At 37.8% G+C, this 26,941-nt stretch overlaps 1 protein-coding gene across 4 annotated transcripts in view; it reads left to right on the forward strand.

Annotated features, from left to right (window-relative positions):
• Nucleotides 1–26,941, forward strand: part of prdm5 (PR domain containing 5) — a 305,611-nt gene that overhangs the window by 102,210 nt on the left and 176,460 nt on the right. For 2 of the 4 annotated variants that reach the window (XM_059988749.1, XM_059988752.1), the window contains 4 exons: nt 5,154–5,233; nt 13,563–13,647; nt 14,107–14,264; nt 14,515–14,544. In XM_059988749.1, the coding sequence (XP_059844732.1) occupies nt 5,154–5,233; nt 13,563–13,647; nt 14,107–14,264; nt 14,515–14,544 (353 nt within the window). The remainder of the gene's footprint in view (nt 1–5,153; nt 5,234–13,562; nt 13,648–14,106; nt 14,265–14,514; nt 14,545–26,941) is intronic. The other 2 variants (XM_059988750.1, XM_059988751.1) reach the window with 2 other exon arrangements.

The raw sequence follows: 26,941 nt of genomic DNA on the forward strand, positions 1-26,941 counted from the left end.
AAGAACACGGGATTCTGTAGATGCTGGAGGAACTGTAGAAATGAATACCCACATGGTCAAATCCTAATTGAACCCCAGTCACTGAAATGTCTGCGCAATGTTTTACAAAATACCATTTGGAAATCCAAGTGCACTTCACCCTGGCTCCTCTATATCTTTTTAGTTACTTTCTCAACAAATTCTAATAAATTTGTTAACTTGATTTCAGCTGCCGGTTTCAAAATTAACTGCCTAATATTGACTTTTTTATAGATGTAACAGCTTTATTTGTTTCACAAAATGTGAATTATGTCCTTTATCAAATTAGTAATTTTGGAAGTATTTTGGAACATGCTTGTCACATTTTATTGTCTATAGGTTAGAGGTGTGTAGCCATGTATTTCTATTTCATCTCTATTGTGAGTGAATCAATAAACTATAAAGACAGTTGCACTTTTTATACCTTTTTTTATTAAGCTCTATTTTTGTTTTGATTGATTTGAAAAAACTAGTTATTGGACATGTTTATATTCGTATGTCTGCCCTTTAGTTAATAGCTATGTTTATTGATTGATTGATAATGATCAACTTTTGTACTTTCATCAGTGTAGAAGCTAGTGATTGTAATGACTGTGAGAAAGGATATGTTTAGATTATAATTTGACAGGCTTTGCTGTCATAATTTGTATTGATTTACTTAGAGAAGTTTCTGCATCTCTTCTATTTTGTAGGAATAAATGCCAATTTTCGTTAGTCCAGTGATGGTTCTGGTAGAAATGATGGAGAGTAGTTGTGGGGTAGAAAAAGGATCATGTGTGGAATGAATGCATACTGACTTTAGCAAGCTCACAGTGTTTCTAATAAAATCTAATCCCTGCTTTTTCTTCTTGTAGTGGCTTTTAAGGAGCTACACAGCAATGAGCAAAGAAAGTAATTTGTATGATCCATAGAGTTATGGCGCAGGTTGTACTTTTTATAGTATGCTTATTGAGCGTCTATACAATTATATTTTGCTAATGTGCGGGTAATGTGAGAAATGCTAGAAGTGAATATTGGGGAGAACTTGATCTCCCTAAATCCCCAATGACATTAATATCACTGCTTGTATCCTAATATCTGCATGGAACATATTCCTGAATGTTTGCACCTAAAATAAGTAATCTTCTCTGCTCAACAGCTGGTTTAATGCAGTTGTAATTCGGACTACGGTTTAGACCAATCATATCTGTAGATGTTTAAAGCATGTCTCAATTATTTTAAATATTTGATTTTCAGTGGTGAAATTAATGAATAGTAGCTACGTACCTGTTTAATTTTAAAAAAGGACAAATCAATCCTTACAAAAATGTTGAAATTGCATGAAGCATTTAACAGGTCTAGTGTTGGACTTAATTGTAAAGATGGAATAGTTGAAACTCCTGGAAGCAATGTTTTGAATTCTTTGTGCTCCTTTTGCAGTTTGAAAATGCATTCTTTTACAAAAAAATGACTATAAATGATTTGTGGTGTTCAGTTAAATTGTTCAAGTCAGTCTTTTTTGCAGTGTTGCTCAGTACCTGTACTGAGATTACAGTGAAATTTCCCTTTTGGTCAATCAAGAAAATGTAAGGTCCAAGCTCCATTGCCCCATGAAAGGGTGAATTATTTTTATTAGTTTTAGTAATGTTCACTACCAACTCCTAGTAAGCATTGTTTTCTGAAGGTGTGACAAGGAATTGAATTTTCAGAAATATAACAACAGCGTCATTAGCTGGTTTAATGCAGTTGTAATTCGGACTACGGTTTAGACCAATCATATCTGTAGATGTTTAAAGCATGTCTCAATTATTTTAAATATTTGATTTTCAGTGGTGAAATTAATGAATAGTAGCTACGTACCTGTTTAATTTTAAAAAAGGACAAATCAATCCTTACAAAAATGTTGAAATTGCATGAAGCATTTAACAGGTCTAGCGTCATTAGCTTTCAATCAGTTAAATTGAACAAAAATATTGAAGTCCAATCGTTGCTTTGATTGTGCGCTAGATGTGAAGTAAATATGTGAGTATGAAACAGATGCTCATTAGTTATGGAACGGAGCAGGTCTTGGTACATTAGCTACATGTTCTATCAATTCTTGAACCAGCTAAATAAAGGAAGTGAAATACATCTGGTGATTGACCTTTAACACACAATGTAATATTCAAGTATTGGTGCAGCAAGAGTGTCATGATTAATGTCATTGGCAAGATAAAGTGGATCTAATTTATGGATATTATTGAAATGAAGATGATTTTGGAAAATACATTGGATATTAATAGACTGCTAATTGAATCAGCACATATATCATGAATGACCTAGAAATGGCTCTCTTTTAGTTGTTCATGTTCCTTTTGATCAGTTAGTTTGTGGCATTTAGTAATTATGTGTGGCAAATGACCTACAGTAGTACAGCAAGTAAGTATGTGTAAACTGATAAAAGCAGGCTGTACAGAACCAGCATGCTCATGCAGTTATGGTGTTTCTTTCTTAACTGCTAATTCTTCAAATATTTTTGTTAGTTGATGTAGAAATTATATTAAACTTAATGACTGAATGATTGAGCTGCAGTATAACAAAACCAAATGTAATTCATGTGGTTAAGTGTTCTGGGTTTTAATGAATTGTAAATGAGACATAAATTGAAAAAATGAACTGCTTAACCTCTGTTAGCACTGCTGTCTTTTGGAAAATTTAATTCTGGGTGGATGTGATTAACAAACAAAATACATATTTTATTACAGAGTTAAAACTTGATTCCAGAAAGGCCAGCCTAAATAGCTCAGTTTGTTGAAGCCTTCAGGATACTGCAATTAAATTTTGAGCAAGATTCACAAATTAGCAAAAGAGTATTTTGTTTTTTTTCCTCTAACCATTTATTTTTGCAACTTTTTCTGTTATGCACATTTTATTTTCTAGCAAAACAAATACATTTTGAATAGCGTAGGTAGCAAATCTGGCTGTATGTATGAGAATCTCAGAATGATCTTTTTTGTCATAATTTGATTCTGATCTACTCTGTAGAATCTCAACAAAAATGTATTAGCCTTTTTATATAAGAAAGTCGCAACTGGTTGTCAGTCTACTGAATAATTTCAGTAATGAACATATGTTGTAACTTCAAAAAGCTGCATTATCTAAAGTTGCAATGCTGACAAAGTATCAGGCTTTTACTTGGAATTCTTATACCTGACACTTGCAAAAGATTGATTATAAACTTGATTTAAGAATTCATACGGTTTGTATTGAATGTAATTTCTGCCTTTAAATGGTGACAATTGCACTTTACACACTTATCTGAATAAACTGATGACATTGTAAACTACTGATACTGGTCACGCTCCTGGAATGTTAACATTTTGCTGTTATTTTATTGCTTATGAATTAGTCTTGTTCATTAGTTGCACATGGAAGTTGCAGAGACCATTTAATTAACTAATTTTCATTAGAGAGAGCTTTTCTTTGCTCTCCTGTAAAGGAGAATGAACCTTCTGAATTAGTGCTAAATTGTATTCCTTCAAGTATAACAAGGCTCTGAAAATAATGATGATTTGACAAGAAGGAAGAGCTTGACCATACTCCAATCATGAGAGTGAGGTGTCCTGATATTATTGATTTAAAGACTGCTACATAATAGTTTGGAGTAATCATTATCTTTGTAATTCAAGTCAATTTTGGATGTTAATATTAAATGGCATGCATCACTGAGAATTACAATCTTGTTTAATGGAATTAAAACAAGTATCGAACATAGGACATGGAACAATACTGCATTGGACAGGCCATCCTGTCCATAATGTTGTGCCAATTTTGATGCCAATTTTTACTAAATCTCCTCCTCTTGTGTATTTTCCACATCCCTTCATTCCCTTTATATGTATTTATCTATCCAAAAGTCTCTTAAACTCCATCTGCTTTCTACTACAACGTCTAATAACCTATTCCAGACACCTACTCTCTACCCTAAACTGTTTATAATTTTAAAAAAAACCTCTACCAAGGCTTCCCTCAACCCCTGACCAGCCTCTCCCCTCAGTCCAGAGAGAACAACCCAACTTGTCCAATCTTTCCTCATAGCTCTAACCTTCTAATCTTGGCAGTATCCTGATAAAGCTCTTCTGCACTCTCTCCACTGACTCCATATCTTTTCTATATTGGGACATTCAGACCTTCATGCAATATTTCAAGCACGGACTGATGTATTATACAGCTGCAACGTGACTTACTTACTGTTATACTCACCACCCCTACCAGTGCAGCAAACACGTCGCTTTTATCACTTTATCCAGTGGACTATGGACCAGTGCCCCAAGATCCCCCTGAACCTTAGTGCTGTTAAGGGGTCTATCATTTCCTCTACACTTTCTCTTTTCATATGACTTACCAAAATACAACAGCTCACACTTGCCTGGATGAAATGCCACCTGTCACTTATTTGCCTAGTTCTGTAACTGACCTATATCCTGCTGTATTCTTTGATAGTCCTTTACATTGTCTAAAACTCCTCCAATCATGGTGCCATCTGGAACTTTGCTAATTCACCCATCTACATTTTCATCCAAATCATTCTAATGTGTCACAAACAACAGAGGTTCCAGTGCCAATCACTGCAGAATACCACTGGTTCATTGCTTACTGATGTCTAGCCAGGTCATTGATCCCCACTCCCCAGCTTCTATGGACAAACCAGTTCTACATCTAAACCTGCTATTCACACTGGATCCCATGCACCTTTATTTTTTGAACCTACCTACCTAGCTTATGTCCATGTACATAACATCCACTGCATTACCCATTGTCACCACAAAAAACTTGTTCCAGTTAGTAAAACCTGACCTGTCCCACACAAAACTATACTTCCGGTTCTTATGCAGGCTTTGCCTTTCCAAATGTGCATAAATTCTATTGCTTGATATCCTATCCAAAATCTTTCCTACTGCAGACATTCAGCTTACTGGCCTATAATTACCTGGATTATCCCCATTTCCTTTCTTGAACCAAAGAACATTTGCTACTGACTGGTCCTCTGGAAATTTGCTTGTTTGCTAGTGATGACACCAAGAAAGGAAAAGTTATAAAAGCCTATCATCTATTTTAGCTTCATTATTTGAGCTTATTACTTTTACAATATGATGGTGTTTCTTTTCTGGCTGCAGGAAACTCGCGGAGGAGATTTATGTGCTCTGTGTGTAACAAGAAGTGTTCTTCGGCTGCAACTCTACAGGAGCATCGAAAGGTCAGGCAGGCAAGAGACCCCCTTCGAGTCTGCTCACAGCATGCAAGCATGCTCATGCTTGCATGAGGGTGTCAGGTCACTACTGTCGGCTGTTAATACTGAGATACTTCCTCTAGATAGTTCTGTTGGGTGAATTAGTCCCCATGAGAGCGCTAGCAATCCCAAGCAATGAAAACATTTGATAATTGATTAGGGTGAAAGTAAATTACATTCGCTAGTCTTTTAACTAATGGCTCAATATGAGAGTGATACAAATTTACAGATATAGAATGTTTTCTTGATTTTATTATTGCGCATTAGCAGTGAAATCTGCAGCTGTCTCTGTCTTGATCACTGTTGAAGCATCAGTAAATAGAACAATAATTTATATTTGTAATAATTATATTAGCAGAACAAATATTCCCAAGTCACATCACATGATTGTTACTAAACAAAAGGATTCACCAAACACATGAGAATACACTAAAAAGACTATAATTTTGGTTGAAGTTTTTAAAAATACATCTTAGAGGATTAAAATATAGGGATTGCATTACAAGAAGCAAGTTGTTTGTGAATCAATATGGTGATTTAGATATGGTAAGAAATGTGTCAAAAAATCTTTCAGTGAATTTGCCACTGTAAATTGATCGCAGCGAACTTTGGTAAGCCATTGCATCTGGGTAAAATCAAGTTGTATTCATTTAAAATAGATACATAATCGTGCAGTTTAATTTCTTGGTGATCTAAAATGAAAAAAAAGCAAATGCTGGAAATACTCACCAGGTTAGAGCACACAGACAGTTAATGTTTCAGGTAAAAGTCCCTTCATCAGAACTGATTTTCATCTAATTTCTCGGCATTTGTGGGAACTTATCAAATGTGAGATGCTGACACAAATGCATTTGTAACTCACTGAGCCACCGTATTAAGTGGGATGGACTGTGATTTGGCAAATTATGTTTATGTTGAAATTCCGTCAGAAGAAACCATTTAGTCTAGTTGTGCATGATAGATTCTTAATAAGTTCTTCTATTACTCTGTTTTATGAGCTGAATAAGCTCACAATGTCCAACATTATATTTGGACAATATGAAATAATTATCTCCATTGTTTAAGAGTTAAAGCTTAGAAATTAGATTGTGCCTACTTCTGCACTTTAATATTTGTGCCAAGTTAAGTTGACTCTAAAAAATATTATAGTTAGTCAAAAGCAAGTTTGTACAGGGCTAATATGTTGCCACACAGAATACACAAACTGTGTGGTTTCTGATAGGACAAAGCTTAATTCTGCTCAGCTGAAGATACTTTACTACAAGGCTATTGGAGAATGGTGTTAGCACTTAAACGTAGGACACAGTGCCAAAGCTAGTAGGTTGGCTATCTCACCGTGCCAGATACCATAGTTTATTCTGATTTCAGATGCCTTTTCTCTACATTTGGGTTTCCTTGAGGTGTTCTTGTTTCCTCCTGCATTCCAAAGGTGTGTGGGTTAGGAGATTAGTTGGCACTTGTACACTGCTCCTAGATTGTACATGAGTGGTAGAATCTGGGGAGACTTGATGAGAACCTGTGAGAATAAAATGGGGTTTATGTCTGGTTAACGTCAATAGGTGGTGAATGTTTGGCATGAACCCAGTTGATTGAAGAGCTCATATCAGTGATGTTCAGCGCCTGCAAAGCTGAAGTAAGACGGTACCGTTTAAGATAGAGAGGCGTGAGAGAAGGAGAGGGAGAGTTTACAGAACGGGACATAGGATTGCTTATAACTGCACAAGGCAGGACATCTCATGTAGTCAGGGAGCCACAAGTTACACCAAGGCCAATGAAAGTAGAGCCCAGCAGGAACTTCCTCAACTGCTGTCCTCTAGGACTGAGAATATCTGGACAAACAAGCAATGCTACCTAAGGTTTCATGACCTCACAAAATATATCAAGGAGGGCTGCACACAACCAGTAATACTGCAGGTTCATCTGGATGTACTTAGCCAGACAGACTCTACACTTCCTCCCACTCATTCTATTCACATATTCAGTGACTAACATCTCCTCTGGGGAGGCTAAAGCCAGCGAGTAATAAGAAGGATGTCACCCTCACAGTCCAGAAGCTCAAAAGACTCTACTCTTCATAGACATAATGACTACAGAGGGGCAAACCACCTCATGAATGAGGTGAATTGTGTTCATTAATAATGTTCTGCTTTGATGACTGCATCCATTTAATTTGATTGACTGCAATCATCTTCATTACTGTTAGTCCTATTCTAAGAACATGAAGTATTTTCCATGGAGGTTATAAATTTATTTTGCTTTGTCCTTTCAGAGTAAGAGGAGAGGTGTCCTGTTAGCCTATAATCAAAGGGCCATGAATCAGGAGGAGCATGTGAAGATGAAGCTTCTAGAGAGGAGAGTAGAGGAAATGGAGGATGGGGGGAATGAAGATGATGATCAAAGTGTCTCATTGCATCTGACGCCCCACAGTGCTACTTCAGCAATGGCTGAACTAAACAGGTTGGAGTGTTATGGGGGAGATACAGTCTGCAATAGGGTGCTGTATTCTGGCACGAGGCAGAGGGAATTTGAAGTGTGGTTGCTGCAGAGCAACTCCATACAACCTTACAGCTTTAGAGTTCAGATATGGAATGCTTGATCTGTGTGCAAGAAGATGGTGCTTGCAAATTCAGGTCTGATGCTGAATGCAGGTGATGAGCAAGAGCACTAAGGGGTCCATTCTGTACACTTACAAGAAATAATGTGATTGTGCTGGTGAGTGGCATTCTCCTCACTGAAAGTATTCCTTTGTCGATAGAGAGCTCAGTGATCTGGCTGTAATTGTGACAAACAGCATATGGTGAAATATGGCATTGGTTTGCTACCGTTGCTTGCTGTGATCCAGTGGACAGGAAGTAGAAAATCATTGTCGTTGGTTTGATGGTTAGGGGGAGAGGAGTTCATGGGAGCATTATCAAAGGGCATAGTACAGTATAGCACAGGGACAATCTCTTCAGCCACAATGACCCAATTAAATTAGCAATTAAATGGCCGGATAAATTAATCCCCTCTGCCTACACAATATCATATGCATCTACATTCCTTCCATTCACATGCCTATCTAAATATCTCTTAAAAGTCTCTAATATTTATGCCTTTACCATCACCCAAGCATTGCATTGCAGTCTCCCACCACTCTGTGTACAAAAACATGCCCCTCAAGTTACCCCCTCTCAGCATTAATGCATGCCCTCTGATATTAGACATTTAAATCCTAGAAAAAAATTGTTTATCTATGCCTCTCATGATCTTATAAACCTCGATCAGATCTCCCCTCAGCCTCTGCCGCTCCAGAGAAAGCAACCCAAATTTGCCTAAGCTCTCGTTTTAGCACATACCCTCTAATCCAGGTAGCATCCTGGTAAACCTCTTTGGCATCTTCTCCAAAGCCTCGACTTCCTTCCTGTAATGGGCTGACCAGAGCTGTAACATAATGTCCTTACTTTTGAACTCAGTGCCTTGAGTAATAAACGCAAGTATGCCTTTTGCTGCCTAACCACCCGATTGATGTGTGCAACCACTTTCAGGCACCTACAAACTTGGACCGCAAGATCTCCTGGCTCACAAACACCTAACAGTGCACTGTCTCTTTACGTTTGATCTACCAAGGAGAACACTTCATATTTCACCAGGTTAAACTCCATCTGCCATTTCTCTACCTATATCTGCAGCTGATCTATATCCCGCTATATTCTTTGCCAGTCACCTATGCTATCCACAGTACCATCAATCTTAGTATCATTAGCCTACAAAGTAACCAGGACATCTCCCAGGAGCGGTGTCTCAGAAAGGCAACGTGCATTACTAAAGACCCCCAACACCCAGGGCGTGCCCTTTTCTCATTGTTACCATCAGGTAGGAGGTACAGAAGTCTGAAGGCACACACTCAGCGAGTCAGGAACAACTTCTTCCCTTCTTCCATCCGATTCCTAAATGGGCATTGAACCCGTGAACACTACTTCACTTTGTAAAGTATAAATTATTTCTGTTCTTACAAAATTTTTAAAGTATTCAATATACATATATTGTAATTTATTTATTTATTCTTCTATATTATGTATTGCATTGAACTGCTGTTGCGAAGTTAACAAATTTCACGACACTTGCTAGAAACATAGAAACATAGAAAATAGGTGCAGGAGTAGGCCATTCGGCTCTTTGAGCCTGCACCACCATTCAGTATGATCATGGCTGATCATCCAACTCAAAACCCTGTACCTGCTTTCTCTCCATACCCTCTGATCCCTTTAGCCACAAGGGCCATATCTAACTTCCTCTTAAATATAGCCAATGAACCGGCCTCAACTGTTTCCTGTGGCAGAGAATTCCACAGATTCACCACTCTCTGTGTGAAGAAGTTTTTCCTCATCTCGGTCCTAAAAGGCTTCCCCTTTATCCTTAAACTGTGACCCCTCGTTCTGGACTTCCCCAACATTGGAAGCAATCTTCCTGCATCTAGCCTGTCCAATCCCTCTAGAATTTTATACGTTTCAATAAGATCCCCCCTCAATCTTCTAAATTCCAGTGAGTATAAGCCTAGTCGATTCAGTCTTTCTTCATATGAAAGTCCTGCCACCCCAGGAATCAATCTGCTGATAATAAACCTGATTCTGATTTGTAAACTTACTACCCCACCCATCTACATTTTTATACAGGCCATTTATATACATCACAACATTGGAGGTCCTAGTATAGAATCCTGCGGAACACCACTAATCACAACCCTCCACCTAGAATAAGTCCCTTTGTCCTCAACCCTCTCTTTTCTATGGGCAAGGTAGTTCTGAATCCAAATAGCCAATCTGCCATTGATCCCATGCATCTTAATCATCTGGATGAGCCTCCCATGAAGAACCTGGTCAAATGCTTCACTGAAGTCCACGTAGACAACATTTACAGCTCTACCTTCATCAGTCATTCTCGTCATGTATCAAAAATACTCAATCAAGTTGGTAAGACGTGATTTGTTCCACACAAAGCCATGCTGGCTCTCGCTAATTAGGCCATGATTTTCCTCATGCTGATAAGTCCTATACCTAAGAATTTTCTCCAGTAACTTCCCTACCATGTGAAATTCACCAATATTTAGATTCCAGGATTATCTCTGGTTCCCTTTGTGAATAATGGAACAACATTGGCTACTCGCCAGTCCTCTGCGATGTTGCCTCTCACAGTAGTTTACATATCTCTGTGAAGGCAAAAGATGCCTGGTCGTGCACGGATGTCACCATCTCCTGCTCAGATTCATGGTCAATCTGCAAACTAATCAGCATATCTGGCCAGTTTTTGGTAGCATCAAGGACAGAACCAACTGCAGAAAGAATAAAGCAATGTTCTTCAGCAACTGTCCCTTTTACCATCGAGTGTAACTACCTGAAGGTGCTAGGGATCTGGCTTGGAAGGACTGAGCCATGTCAGAAAAATTGGCAGGAGTGAACAGACTAAGTTAAATAAAACCTGGGACAATGGGAGTGGTGATCCCTCTTAATAACTTGTAAGAACTTAGTCATCGGATGTGAGGAGCTCTTGATGCTGCTGTATTTGTGTGGCCCATTCACCATTCCTCTGCCCTGACCTCCACCATTTTCAGAATGGAATGGATCCAATAGGTATTTGAATTCCGAAATCGCTCAGTTAGGTCTCTTGATATCAATAGATGGCTACTTTAACTAATGTGAAAGGCAGGAATATAGTGCAAAGTAAACCCATGAGTCTTCCATCAAACCTATTGTTTGGAGCATTTGATTTCAGTTTATGTCACTTGAGTGTTAAGCATCTGTAGTATGACTAGAGATGTCACCAGGTGTGTGTACCTGAAGCTGGATAAAATGTTGGACTGCACCATGTTTACAATTGTTGTGATTTCATTTTGAAAGCTTGATGCTACAGTTTTCTTGTGCTGGTGGAGTCTAATTGTGTGAAAGGTGGGGGAAATAGATCTCAGATTGTGTGTTTGAAGAAAAAAGTATCACTTGATCCTACTCCTTGGCTCGTGAGGGAAGTTTAAACAGTTTGTTGTTCATTTTATGGCTATTATTTAATTAAAGCCACTACCTAATTAAGTATCAGCAAATGTCATGACAAATCAAAAATACAAATTTTCTCTTTATTCCCCTCTCATCCCCAATGCTAAGTTACTCTAAAAGATGCACAGTTGTCAATTGTTGTTCAATTTTTTTTAGGATTGTAATACATCCTGTGATGTTACTGTTTGTAGCTTATAGTGTAATGGCAGGGGGTCAGTTAAATGTATTCATATGGTCTGATGTTAAAAAGGTACTGCCAGGTAGCAGGGATTTAATGTCTATTAACATAGCAATTCCTGATTTTTCTACAGTCAGGCAAAATAGGTACAATTTAGAGAACTTTAATTATAGCTTTGCCATTTTCATTAACTTAGACTTTCAATCTGCTATTAATGATACATTGTTCAATTGCTGAAAATATTCAGGGGAATTTATAGAAGTAATGAAATAAAAAATCAAGTAAAATAATTAAAACCATATTATTTCAGATATTTTCTCACCTTTTTCAAATAGTTAATTCTATCATTCTGTAGTCATGCATATAGAATACTTATATTTCCTTATCTGTTTACAATTGAGTTTAGGACCAGTGGTGGTCCAACATACAGATGATGGCCAGATGCCACATTGCATCTGTGCTTGATCTTTGCTGGAGAAATCCAGGATTAATGCCATTGTATTTCTCTTCCAATTTAAGATTTTTATTCTCATTTTTCTTTAAAAATATTTTCTATCCCAGCTTCTTTTTGTGGCAGTGTATTCCATGCTACAGTAAACCATCGAACAACACGATTTATCCTAACTCCACATTTCACATTCTCTCAGTGGCTGTTTTAAATCAATGATCCATTGCCACTGACACCCTAACCAGAGGAAATGATCTTTTCCTGTTTGCATTGCCAAAACAGTGAAGAATTTTAAAACAAGCTTTAACAGTTATCCCTTGCCTCTGTGCTGTGTGGAAATAATCAAAATATCTCAAGTCCTTGCTCAGACAATAGCTTCCCAAAATGACTGTCATCTTTAAGATTTTGCAGCCATGCAACCAGACTGCAGAGTATTTGCCTACTATACCCCTTCTATTGTTTCTTAAACATTTTTATTCTTGTTATCAGCATTTCACAATCAATTCCTTTATAAAATTCAAAAATGTCATGATCAAACTGTAATAATCTGCATTTGATTATTTGGAATCCTGTTGATTTGGCCTCTGGTTTACCTTGCTGATATTTGCTGTGTCCCCTTCCCTAACTCACTGGGGCCCCTGTTTCTGCACTCTGTTCCAACTCAACTGAGCCTTGGTTACCACGCTCGTTTTCCGAAGCAGTGGGGTCCTGATTCCTGCTTTTACCTTCTGTCTCAAGAAGCTCCCAGTTCCCACACTGCCCTGTTTCCTTGCTCCCTTCTGACTCACTGAGATCCCTGATTCCCTCTGACTCAATAGTGCCCTTATTCCCATACTCCCTTTTGACTTATAATTGCCCCAATTCCCACGCTCCAATTCAACTCGCTAGGATGACATTCCCCACTCTTTAAACTGACCAGCAACCTGTTCCCAGCATTTATAAGGTTCCCTGGAAAACTTCCTATATTGTAGAGTACAATATATAAAAAATACATTAACTATTAGCTTGGTCTTAATTGGAATAATATTGAAGAGTCTGAAAAATCTGCTAGTATCACCAAAGGGCAGTGCATGTTGGCTTATTGGAATATTAATTTGCATTTATTAATGAGATAAATAAGAATTACGTATACTGTTCATGTCTGTTTTAAGTACATTTTCTTTTGTAGTATGGTGACATGTGGAGACCAGTACAGGTTTATAGATGGAAAGGTATGAATTGGGCTTAATTCTATAATTCCATAAAATCCAAATGCCATGCATTATAGAATAAACTAATAGTACATTCTGATGAATAGATGAATCTGAACTCTGGGGTCATCAGATCTCCCGCAATTAGTTTAATTACAATATTTCATCAAACCTAATTTTCTCAGTTAATTTTCATTTGAAAATCCTTCATACTTAGCTGACATCCCTCATCCTCCATAGATTTTCTGTCTTGTAATTTTTAAAATGTTGGGTTTTATTTTCATAACCATACTCTTAAGAGATTATTAGGAAGGCAATTACAGTGCAATTGTAAATGATAACTTGGCCCAAGGCAGAAAAGTCATTAAATTTCCTCAAAGCAACCTCAGAAAATCTGTGCCTTTGATCTGATACCTTACTTGCATGCGCTAATCACTTTTTATCTTTAAATTTCAAGATTCATGAAGTCTTCAACTGCCAGGAGTGTGACAAAAAATTTATATCAGCAAACCAGTTGAAACGCCATATGATTACCCATTCAGGTAATTTCATCCTGGTGTTTCTTACAAAAAAAGCAGATAGTATGAAGTTTCACTCTCTGTAGCTTGCCTTGTGACCTGTTCTCCTGGTGATTAAGCAACACAAAATAAATTTGTCATAGCTTCTTAACTGTCTTTAATCTGAAAAAGAGCTGATCTATGTTCATGGTGTGAAGCTACTTTTCTTTGAAGTCATTCTCTTTTGACTGAAACTAATTAAAGAGAGTTGGTATATAGAAGGCAGAGCTTTAAGATGTGCAATTCGCAGAAGATGTACCGAGGCTTGTTCTACAAAAGTAATTTGATGCACATAATCCAAAAGGCATGCTGCTTGTCTTTCTAATTGGTTTAATCTTAATTGTGTTGACCTAATTGCAAGATTCCCTCAGTGGTTAAAGTCTTTCTTTCATCTTTCCTCCTTTACAAGCTGACAGTTTAATATTTGCTCCTCGTTCTCCACAGAGAAACGCCCTTACACCTGTGAGGTCTGCAGTAAGTCTTTCAAACGTCTAGATCAAGTAACTGCGCATAAAATTATCCATAGTGAGGATAAGCCATACAAATGCAAACTTTGTGGAAAAGGCTTTGCTCACAGAAATGTATACAAGAACCATAAGAAGGTAAATATGAACTTAGTATATGTACATATGTATGTACATGTATGTGTATATAAATATGTATATATGTTGGTGTGTATAGCAATATATACTGTATGTATATATAAAAACACACAAGTACATAATTAACCCTGCAAATGGCTGCAATAAAAATCTTAAAAATGGCCGACTATCACTCATAATTTGATAAATTTGCACTTGCTTATATCACAATGTCTGTAATCTGCACTGACTGACATCACCCTTTCCACAGCACAAGGACCTGGGGAAGCTCTGCATATCGGTAAGTCATTAGTAATTTCCCAGTTGAACATTTTTTTTAATAAGTACTTTTGAGTACAGGTAGGGGATGTCAATGCTGTTAATACCATTCTGGGTGATGAATAGCATGTCAAACTATTCAATTTTTGTTTGGATTTGAAATGCTGTTCAAACGTAGTTGTGCTCCTTCCTTATAATTTGCTTCTGCTAATTTTAGTTTGATACTGGGGTACTCTAGTGCTCATACTTTTGTAAAAATGCTAAATAGGTGTATAGCATCTTTTGAGCTCTTTGTGGTCCAAGTTGAAACAATGGGAAAGAATCAATGTACTGATTAGATGCCTGAAATATGAAAGCAGATGTGTTATATATTATCATTACTTTTTTCTGTTGTGTGAATGCCTTGGAACAGTTTTTTTTATCATTAATCCTAAGAAAGTTTTGAATGAAAACTGCCTGACCAATGAACTTTCTGATTTCCTGATTTAGTAGAACGATTTCAGATTTTATTCCTTGTGCATTATCTGATGTAATGTTGATCTTTGGTTCTATCTTGCAATATATTAACAATAAGATATTATAATTTGCCATGCAAGTGTTGGTCACCATTTGCGTTTTTTGCTAAATCAGTTTATCATGCATTTCTGCCATATTTCATCAAGTCTTCAGTCATTTAAATTACTTTTGCCTTTAACACATTGAGAATCTATTTTAGTTCTAATTACCCCACCCCAATCAACATATGAACTTTGTGTGTCTATGATAGTCATGAGTTGTAATGAGGGTTTCCAGAGCTGAATTCCTCATTTTGTTCTGTCTATGATTTTGTCTGTACAGTTCACATTTCAGATTTCCAGTATCCACGATACTTTGTCATACACACTGTTACAGGGACAAGTTTTACAACCATAAGGGTTGTAATGTGTCAAATGAGTTTCTGTGGCTCCTCACTATCTGGGAGCTCTTTCATTTTATGTCCTGCTGTAATAACTAATTAAAAGTTTATCTTTTCTTTTATATCACTGACCACTATTTATTGTGTATGTAATATAATTTACTCATTTGGATCAAATCAGACGTCTAAATGCTGACAGTTGCAGGATTCTGTATTTCCATTCTACCTCCAGATTTTATTTTGAAGTTTGAATCAGTCTGACCACTGCTTGTTTGCCCTTTAATAATTTGCATTTTCCTTACCCCTGACAACGGAATGATTGAGATGCAAATGTTCCTGGGATTTTGCTGGTGAGATATGCTATTATTTGCTTAGCCTAAAATGAGATGGTTGGTATGTGGATAGAATGCTGACTGAAACAGACACAAAAGTAAAATAATACCTCTTGTGCACATTTCCTCATTGATTTCGGTTTCTAATTCACTATGTTACGAAATCCCGTAACTGGATCACTTGCCAGCAAAGATAGAGAGGTCGGTTGAAGTCTGATGGTACTATTTTTAAAAGTATTTATTGATAAAGGTCACAAAAATAAGATTAATGCAAACATACAGATAATATACATCGTCAATACTAAATCTAAAGCGCGGGTATAATAATAACCAATAAGAGATAGCTGTATCATTGTCTAGGGCAGGGGTCAGCAACCTTTACCACTGAAAGAGCCACTTGGACCCGTTTCCCACAGAAAAGAAAACACTGGGAGCCGCAAAACCCGTTTGACATTTAAAATGAAATAACACTGCATACAACGTTTTGTTTTGCCTTTATGCTATGTATAAACAAACTATAATGTGTTGCATTTATGAAATTGATGAACTCCTGCAGAGAAAACGAAATTACATTTCTGCATGCAACAAAAACATTTTGAACTCCGAAAAAAAGACGTTGGGTTGAAGGTTACTTTTAAGTAAAATACTCAACGTCTATTTGAGTCCTTCTTGTATTTATGAAAAACGCCAAACTTAAATTTGCCGCCAGCAGCAAACCAAAAATAACGTCAGCCAGCTGTCAACCTGAAAAATAAAAGGACTATTTCACTGAACAATGAAAACATATGAATATACGTAAAATAATAGGCAATTAAAACATTTATCATACTTGGTCAGGTTGACTCACACCTGACAATGCAGTCGTATTCAGTAGGGATGGATCGATGCTTAGGGGAGTGACCGGGAAGGATAATGTGTTTTTTTCCTCTCTGAACTCACAGAAGCGTTTCCCAAACGATGTTTGCATTGCAATGATTGCAGAATGTAAATACTCCGAATTTATCATGTCGTGACCTTGTTTGAACTCTCTCAAATTGGGGAAGTGAGACAATGTGCCTTTCTGTAAATCTCTGGCAAGCAACGTCAACTTGCGCTCGAATGCCAAAACATCCTCCAACATGTGCAGGGCTGTACGTCCTTACCCCGTTGAAGAGCTGTGTTCAGCGTGTTCAGGTGCGCTGTCATGTCTACCATGAAGTGTAGCTTTTCCAGCCACTCTGGCTGTTCCAGCTCAGGAAAGGTGAGCCCTTTGCTGCCCAGGAAAGTTTTCTCTTCTTCCAGACACGCGACAAAGCGTTTCAGCACCTCCCCTCTGGACAGCCAGCGATAAAAACACGTTGTAGCGGTTGCTACACGCAGTCAGTAAACTGCAGTCAAAGATAGCTTTATTCGAACTAAACAGCCTTGCTTTTAAGCCTCCCTCAACCCGCCCCCCATGGGCGCAGATGCTGCAAAAGGCACGTACTCACAAACCCCCATAGGCTATCTCCCTTAGCCTGAGCGCTGGCTAATTGTGAGCCGGTTCGGATGTGTCAGGAAATGGGTCGCCACAACGTCTTATTTAGATTGTACAAGATCACCATAATCTTCAAATTTAGAATTACATTTCAAAAACTAACAAACTAACATAAAATACATTTTAATTAAATACTGACCATGTAGCGGTGTGCTACACGCAGCGCTAAAATTACGACACGGAGTCGGTAACTGCAGTCGAAGGAAAAAACTTTATTCGAAATCTTCAGCCTCACTTTTAAGCCTCCCTCAACCTGCCCCCCATGGCGCAGAGGCTCCAAAGCTCTGTGCTCGCAAACCCCCGTAGGCTATCTAATAGTGAGTCGGTTCGGATGTGCCAGGAAAAGGGTCGCCACAACCAATTATTTCCCAAAGCAACAGGGAGCCGCAGCACAGACGTAAAAGAGCCACATGTGGCTCCGGAGCCGCGGGTTGCCGACCCCCGGTCTAGGGGATAATGTATTGTCCGATGGAAATATAACAGTCACTTAGATCGTTCAAGCTGCAGCGTTTTGGGTTTAAGAGAGCTGCGGTTTAAAACTTGCCCAGGTCTTTTAGAATGCGAATCCGTTGAGTCAGGGGAGTGGGTTTCCCCGTTGTTAGCTAAAAGCCGTTTTCCGTGGTTCCAGCCACCAATTCCAGCAACGGAACTGAACGCACGTGGCCTCCTTCCGATGACTTCCTGCTGTTACGTGGTCGCTTAACGTTTCTTCTGGTGTGTCTGAGGGACTGTTCCTACAGACCCTCTTTTATCTTGACTCGCAGGGTCGTAGATGTCAATCAGGTTGGGGGTGTGCACTCTCTCCCTCAACCAGCCCACTTTGCCTGAGGGCGTTCACGTAGTATAGTAGCTCAATCCACAAATTGGTCTCCGAGAGACAATGGCCATGTCCCGTAGCTTTACATCGCTGTGGAAACAAGCCAGCCTGAAGTCTCTTTTCCCATTTCCTGGGCCCCTTGACCCAACCCAACAGTAATCTTGCGATTCTCACAAAGGAGGGGGCTACGGACGTAACACTGTATAGTTTATTCTACACCGATTTGTTGACTTTTCAATGTGAAATGACTACATCTGAAAATTTGGGTTAAAATATTACTGGCCTTTGAAATTGTTAAGCTCAGTAGCTATTTTATAGTTTGCTCAAGTACTCGGGTCTGTTGAGATTTAATGTTAGACCCAAAAAAAACCCCCCTTTGGTTTACTTATCGATTTCTCTGCTAAACAAAGTGCTGTTTCTAACATGAGTTTGATAACTCTCTGTCTTTAAATAGGTCAATCAACTTGCATTTTCCATCTTTCTCCTGGCTGCTGTGTGCAGTTTTCAGATGCCGGCAATGTAGTTAGATTTGGGAATGAGTTTAAGAAATAATAGCGAAGGACGGGCGCTATTCAACCGCATTATGAGAGCTCTACAACCTCAAGTCCATTTTCTCACCATTTTCCCCAATTTCCTTTACACACTAAATGTATCAACCTCATCCTTGAACATTCTTAATAACTTGAGCATTTGTAGACCTGGATACAATATTTTGAAGATTTTTACCCTCTGGGCAAAGAGATTTGTTTGTTTTACTTTCAGTTTTATCTTGTGACTTTTCATGCCCTAGTCCCGGCTTGTCAGCAGGCACAACAGGGCCTTTTATTCTTCTGAGCTGCGGTGAAAATAGACCCAAGCTACTGATTTTTTTGTTTGTATGATGATGATCAATCTAATGAAAGTTGCACTTCAGATATGGCTTTTGTTTGGTGACCAAGACTGTATATAACACTTTAAATGCTGTCTCACAAACACTATAATAATTGAAATAGAACTTCCATATTCTTATGTTAAAAACCTGATAACATAGAGACAACATTTCCTTTGTTTTTCAGATTGTTTTCCATCTAATTTGTCAATATTTTTGGCTTTGGGTCCAGAGATTTGTTGGCTTTCAATTACATGAATTTTTCCAGTATTTTATCTCCACTGAAGCTCTGATCTTGTGGAATCGTAACAAAAGTTTTCTTTAAAATTCCCTATTTTCCATGCACATTGATTTCTTTTCATCGTCTTTGCAAGATGTAACCTGAAAAGAATCTATAATAGATCAAAAGCCATTTACACGTTAAGTATCCAGACTGATTCCTCAGATTATGTATTTGGTAGCTGTGTGATTCAGCAGTTCTAGCTGCTTTCTGGGAATAATTCTTTGTAGGAGTGGATGACTTATTTTATTAATTAAAAATACATAATCTTCTACAGCCATCTTGGTCCTCTTAATTTGAATGCTATCCTTGCCATTACCTGTGGAAGCAAGAGCAGAGGTAAACACACACACTAAATCTGCATGGTATTGATTTATATAAAAAATCGGGCACTAAGTAAACAAATAACATACAAAGGCTGCGTATATACCGTAACTGATCTTAATGTTCTCTCAGATCTTTGGAAAACAGATTTCTTTCACAATAATCTCTGCTTAACTGCAAAGAATAGTCTTTTATTGCTTTTAGAATTTAATTAATCTTTAACATTGGCAGTCAATCCGTCAGTAAGCTTACAATATTTCTTCAGGCAATGAAGACTTCATTAATAAGTAACAAGCTCATCCTAATTTGTTAATTTTAGATGGAGTTTTCAAGTTTAGAGGAGGGTAAACCTCTCTTTGACTTATTGCAAGTTGCTTTATTTGTTTGTGCTTCACATTGAAATTTTATAGGAAAGGCATTGGACATTTTTTGTACTCTTATTGTAATTCAATAAATTGCTTCTCCATACCTATGAAGCTATGGGATATCCTCATTCAATGCTTGGTTGCACTGTCCGGAAAGTATGCTAAATGTGGATGTGCTGTGCAAATAGCAGTGTTTCTTAAGAAATTTGGATAATGGAATCTGGCACTTGGGATTTATTGAGAACTGGCTCTTTTTCCATTTAACATTCACTGCTTGTCCTTCTTAAGATTCCCACCATTATAACCTTAGATGATGATAGCACTAGCAATCATCTCCAAGCTACCCCAACAGTCATCACTCTTAAGTCTTAATCTTCCCTGTCCATGGGCTAGCTGCCACACACCAAACTGATGTTGGTCCTGAATCCTTTCTTTTCTTCTCTCCTTCTCAATGGCCAAAGCCTGACCCCAAGTTTCTGATACAGATCTCTCTCCACCATCTCCCATTCCTGTTTCGCTCTGATAGATGCGACACCTTCCAACTCTCTCCGCCCTCCCTCCCCCGTTACCTCCTCACTACAACCTATGACACTGAATAGCCTGAGTTATTCCATTTGCTCCTGCAAATGATTTTGGCCATGGTCAGCTCTTGCATAAAACACACACTGGTCAACCGTATTTCAACCATTAAGTATGCTTTTCCCAGCGAGGAAAGAGGTGTTGGCTTTCATAAATCAATAATGGAAATTACTGAGTTTAAAACAGTATATCTTATTATGATTTGTTGGTAACTTCCAATCACCAAAGTTAATAACTCTCCAAAATTATTTTTAAATTGTCAATAAACTCAGTATGAATGATGTAAGTGAAAAACAAAACACAGCTGAAACAGAAAAATTACCCAGCATGTCAAACAATACCTGATTGTGAGTCATAAAACTGGTTCTTTCACCACAAATACTGCCTGACTCGCTGAGTTTCTTCAGTTTTTGTGTATTTTTCTTTATATGGTAACTGTAGCCTATTGTTCTGCTGTTGCTGAGGGCAGCCTGTGTTAAGATCCGCAAACCTTGATGCATCAGCTAAATTCTGTTGGGTGTTTGATGAGGGGCTGATGTAAGAAGTAGAATACCATAGCACTGACAATTTTGGGCTTGAGATTTTATGCTATTTTCTATTGTTAACATACAAGTAAATTTCTAAGTAACATTTATGTTCTGTCAGATCTATTTTCCTGTTTCTTTTCAAATAGGGTTGAAAGGACTATGGCGCTAATTTTCAATTCAATAATTGCCTCATGACACTGTTCTAATTTATTTGGACTAGCAACCGTGGAAGTGATATTTCCTTTGCGAGCCTCACTGTGAACCACTTTGTTTCTTTCATTTATAGTCTATTATCTTATGACATAGGCAACTAACTATTTGTGTTAATGGCAGCAATGGTAGACTTTGGAACAAAACTTTTACAAGAAACAACTATTTCTTTTCCTGCATTCATGGACCTTGACCGCATTTATTTCCTCATTTTTAGCGTTTGCAATTGGACTTCAGAGTTGGGCCTGTGAGCCAGTAACTTTGCTGTAACACTCCTGCAATTGTCCATCTGCAATTGCATCAGAGGTATTATTGACAGCAGAAAGATTATTATGTTACAATATAGATTGTAGGTTGTTGCTGAAACAAAGACATTCCTGAGAATAAAAATAAATGAGCAGTGAAAATGCTAAGACTGGCACTTGCTCCAGTTGAAGGACAAATAAATAATTTTAAAACTGGTGGCTTTTGTGCAACTTTCTACATGAGAGTTCATGAAATGCTCTCATAGTGTTATTTTGGTAATTTCTATAAATGCAGTAAATGACATGTAAGGAATTTTTATATGTTTGGGATTTTGGATGGAACGGTGTTGAACTTGGTACTGATGGAAAGCTCAGAGTGCTAGCTTTTGCGCTTCGTAGTGGTAGCTGATTATTTATTTATTTTAACCAATACTTTGTCATTTTCACTGCGCAAAATTTGCAATTTCATGGCTCTGAAAGAAACAGAAACACTCATGACAGAACAGGAATTTGCATTAACTTGGTTTGAACAATGGCTGCCCATGCTTTCCTCTAACTAGAGAAAGCAGTCAACAGTGTGGTTGTGTAGAAACAAATGCAAGAACGCAATGAAAACAAAGAAGCTGGGCAGATAGGGAAGCAGGAAATGAACTAGAATTAGAAAGGAGTGAATTGGCTATAGAAAAATGAAAATAAAGGATAGCTTGTTTCTTCACAGATTTTGGTCAGTATGTGCATCTGTACAATAATACACGGACAACAAAGAGAAGCAAGAGAAACTGGAGTCATAAAGAAGAGCTTAAAATAGAACTACAGGAACAGTTCAGTGTATGGAATATCATAGCATTAAAGCTTTCTCTTTAGCCTGTTTGTTTTCCTTTCACTTAAACTTTTATATGCTAACACCTATTTAGTAGCATCATTGATGTAGTTGTGGGTTTTTAGCTGCAGATGGTGTGTTGGCTGAGGAGACAAAGGGAAAACAAACAGCATTTACTTTAAATAGTAAAGCATGATCAGAGGGGTGAGAGAACCCTTACTCTCAAGAAAGAAGTGATCTGCCTAGCCTTACATCTAATTAGAAGCATAATCTAAATTTGTTAACATTTTGAATAAAGAAGTAAATTATTTTTATAATTTCGATATTTATGATTTAATATTAGTTGAAAGGAGAATTACCTTGGTGATTTTATGGTATCTCCGGGGAGAACATTTGTAATAGCACAGCCAGGTAATGCACAGCCCATGTGGATTCAGAAAGAAGGGAAGAGGATTAAGAATAAGCATGAGAAAGTCTGCGGATGCTGGAAATCCAAAGCAGTATGTACAAAATGCTGGAGGAACTCAGCAGGTCAGACAGCATCTCAGTTGATGTTTCAGGCTGAGACCCTTCTTCAGGACTGGATTGAGGATTAGGAAACATGTTTGAGGTCTTTTTTTAAGTGTCTACTGCAGCAATAGACAAGGAAATGAATATTTATATTTTCAGTAAATTGACAAGATTACATATTAGATAAATCATTAATAAAGTCAACTTCTTGGTCTGGAGATACCAAACACAAGATCTTAAAGTCTGCACTCGCTAGGTTTAAATGTAAATCAAAATGAAAGGCAGTGGAAATAAATTAAGAAAGATTTTGTACTGTTTTAATATTGCAGACTTGAAAGCATATATGTGGGTATAATAAAAACCATAATTCTAGGTATGACATACTAAACTGGCGGAGTTACTGGTAACACAGTGCCAATATGAATAGGAAAGTATTTCATTCCCTCAAAGAGGGTGGTACTCAATACTTGGAACTTGCAAGGGCCCAAAGATATTATTCAGAGCTACTACTTCACATACAAAGTAAATTTATTATCAAAGTACATATATGTCACAATATACAACCCTGAGATTCATTTTCATGCAGGCATATAATAAATCCAACAAGCATCATAAAGTCAATGGAAGACTGCACCCAACAGAATGGACAGAAGAAAATGTTATAGAGGATAGCTCAAGTGAACTGCTAAAGCTTCACAAAAGTACCAAATTATTATGAAGTAATTACAAGAACCAGAATATAGTCTTCACTTGTGACTGAATACAACCATAGGCATGCACAACACAATAACTGAATCTTCTTTTGAATGAGGAGGCTTTTTACACCATTGGGGATGTTTGTAATATTTCTTGGTCATCTGTGTTGCAATGTACCTCTATCTGTTAAATCATGTTTTTCAAAGAAATGAATTAACAGCATGAGACCAAAGTGGTTATCTGCTAAATTTTGGACAAGTGTAATCATTCAGTAGTAGTAACACATGGACAGAAAGCCCCATAATATTAATTCTGTTGTACAGAGATTTCAGTCCATATTAAAGCACCCAGTTGAAAATGGTCACAAGCATGTTTGACATAGGGTTAAACTGAAAATGTGATTGAATTTCTGTGCAGTTACCTAATATGTATAGGGAAGGTTTTCATTCTGTGAATGGGAAGATATACCAGGTAGAATAAACAGATGAGAAAGTAATAGGTGATTGGAGGTAAATTCCATTTCACTGTGAAGGAGCAGATAAATGGGATAGTTTGCACCCAGGTAAGTCTGTGACTAATGAAGAACTGCAGATAAGTCCTGAGATATGCATAACAATACGTATATTAAATAAGGATGCAGAGAATGGAGGAATATATCTACAGATCTTAGAAGGTGCCTAAATACAGCTGCAGATCTTTTATCCCACTTACACAATCTAGAGAGTACTATTTTCTGGATTAGCAGTGTAAAGAAGAGTGAAAATCAAAATCAGTGCAATAATAGCATATTATTAATCACTGAGGTTTGGCAGTCAAAATGTGTAAATGTGAACCTAACTGAAAATTTCTTTCATCCTCTGCACAGTATGCAGACCTTGCACATATATGCTTTAAGTAACTGTACCCTAGGACTTATAATATTAAGATTACTTCTGAACATATTAACAATATATCAAAGATGATGCCATCAATTGATTTTCTTTAAAAATGGTGGGAAACATGTTGTGGTGCTTTCTTTTGCTTCCTTGACATTTAGTTTTGTTGGTAAGTCTGTGTCTTTGATAAGATCAACATTCACATTTTGTGCTTGAGACCATTCTAATACTCCTGAGGAGAGTCTTCTGTTGTACTAAGAGAACTCTCTTCCTGGCTTTTGCAGGAGTCTCCGGCAATGCCAAGAGTTTGCCTCTGTTGAGCAATTTGATCGAGTCCATGCCAGCTAATCAATGAAAGGAAGGTGTTTGCAGAAAGAGGATGCCTGGCATTAATTATTTGGCGTGTTGCTTTTTCTTTATGTTGTTACTCCTCAGTGATGCATTTGGCCACACTATGTTGAGGGGTATATGTCTAATGTTAAATGGGCTTTCCTTGTCATTTGGGTTGGACAATGCATCTTTTTATCTCCACCTAGCCATGAAATTTTTTTTCTAATTTCCTGACAAGGGCTGAGAAGCAATCTGGATCACCTGATCCACACAGCACCTTGCTGTACCTTTGGGAGGGTTTATTCTCTGCCAAAAAGAAATGGCCAAATCTTTTCTGTTCCAGCTCTTCAAAGTAAAACCTCAAATTGCATGATACTGAGAATATTATCATGCTGGAGTGTTAACTGGAAAGAAGTAGAAAAAGGGGAAGCATCCCTTTCAGGTAGGTCTCTACTCCCTTAACAAGTGTGAAAGAATCTCTGATGCAGCAAAGGTAAGTGTTTCTTTTCTTTGAAGCACAGCATTTTAGCTGCAAACTGGATTTGAATGGAAATATCATGAGGTTGTCCTTGGAATACTTCTAGATCCACCAGTGATAGATCTAGTAGTCCCAATGTTTGACGGGTTCAGGCGTCAGCATTGTTTTGGACAGAACTGAGACCCTACCTTTGAAAATTAATGGAAGATTATTGAATGAGGTGATTGCTGTTTGAGACTATTTCTCATTTAAAGAGTTAACATTGAGGCAATGGATAGTGGTGGGAGGCAGAGCAAGAGGAGGGAAAATTAGTTGGCATAAGCTAATGAATAATATACAAAATGTAGAATTTTCCCTCCGCTTGCTCTTCTTCCCACCACTATCCATTGTCTCAATAGTCAAACTTTCCCTGATTGGCTTTCTCATTGGCAGTTGCTGCTCCAAGATGGCAGAGACTACACCATTTGGCTAGGTGCTCTTATTGAGTTATTGCAGGTACAGTTTTGTGACCTTGGCTACCACTATGTTGAATACATAGTCCTTGCACCCGTCCTCCCAGCTAATATTCCATCTACTGTGCAGTAGAGCCAGGAATAATATCCTTAAAGATTAGAGACCATTTTTGAGTTGCTCCATTTTATAACATATTCTGTTCGCCAAACTACAGCTGTGATGCTCCATGTGCAGGTAAGGATATGAGAGCGAAGCAAGGTTTAGGGAGAATATATAACTAATTTAGCGTTGCTCAAACTGAATCTATTGAGACCAGTGCTTAAGGGGATTGTTTTGTGTGCGTTCAATTTAAACAGCTTTCCAAGTTATCTGCTGAGAAAAATTCTAAAGCGCTACTGAGTTTGTGGAAGTTACACTGAATCAGCTACTTTGGTTAATAGTGACTTAGCTATGGCTTACTGCGCCATGTGAGTGGGAACTACATCATGCCATGAAAGACCAAACCAAGTCACTGCCTTTTCCCAGTGCATCTCCTTTTCATGCTGAAGATCTTGACAGCCAGGATAAAGCAGAAGCATCATTAGGATTCCCTTTGGACAAAATGATCTTGGTAGACCATGACTGACCACATTGATTACTTTCCTCAGCAGTGCAGCAACTGATGTCATTAGGATGATCTTGCTTAAGCCGAGAAAATGAGAAAAAAAAACATAAAATGACAGAAGCACTCAGCAGTTGATTGAGAGAGAAGCAGCTAATATTTCAAGTCAATATCCTTTCATCAGAACAGGTTTAGTAATCATGTACAGATGGCCTATCCATCAACCCTGTGTTTGTGGCTTCTTATTCAGCATCTTGTATCACCATGATCAATGGACATAGGTTTCAAACACAGTTGCCTCACAACAAATCCATTTTAATTTGGTTTCACTATGTTTTTGTGTAAAATATCATTTAAAGTACTTAATATAAAGAAATGTATTAGCTACCATTGGGAATTCATACACCAGATAAGGAGCTATGTCAAGTTCCGTTGATGACAGATTTTGGTGATATGGACACACGAGCCCCAGCTATGTCTGCCTTTTCATGAGCTACGCAGAACAATGCCTATTCCAAGCCTTTCCTGGTAATGCTCTTCAACTCATCTTCTGCTACATTGATGACTGCATTGGTGCTGCTTCATGCAGCCACGCTGAGATCATAAATTTCATCAACCATGCCTGCAACATCCAGCCTGCCCTTAAGTTCATGTGGTCAATTTCTGACACCTCCCTGCCCTTTCTTAATCTGTCTTCA

The sequence above is a fragment of the Hypanus sabinus genome, chromosome 14 (assembly GCF_030144855.1).
Source record: "Hypanus sabinus isolate sHypSab1 chromosome 14, sHypSab1.hap1, whole genome shotgun sequence".
Classification (NCBI taxonomy): Eukaryota; Metazoa; Chordata; class Chondrichthyes; order Myliobatiformes; family Dasyatidae; genus Hypanus; species Hypanus sabinus.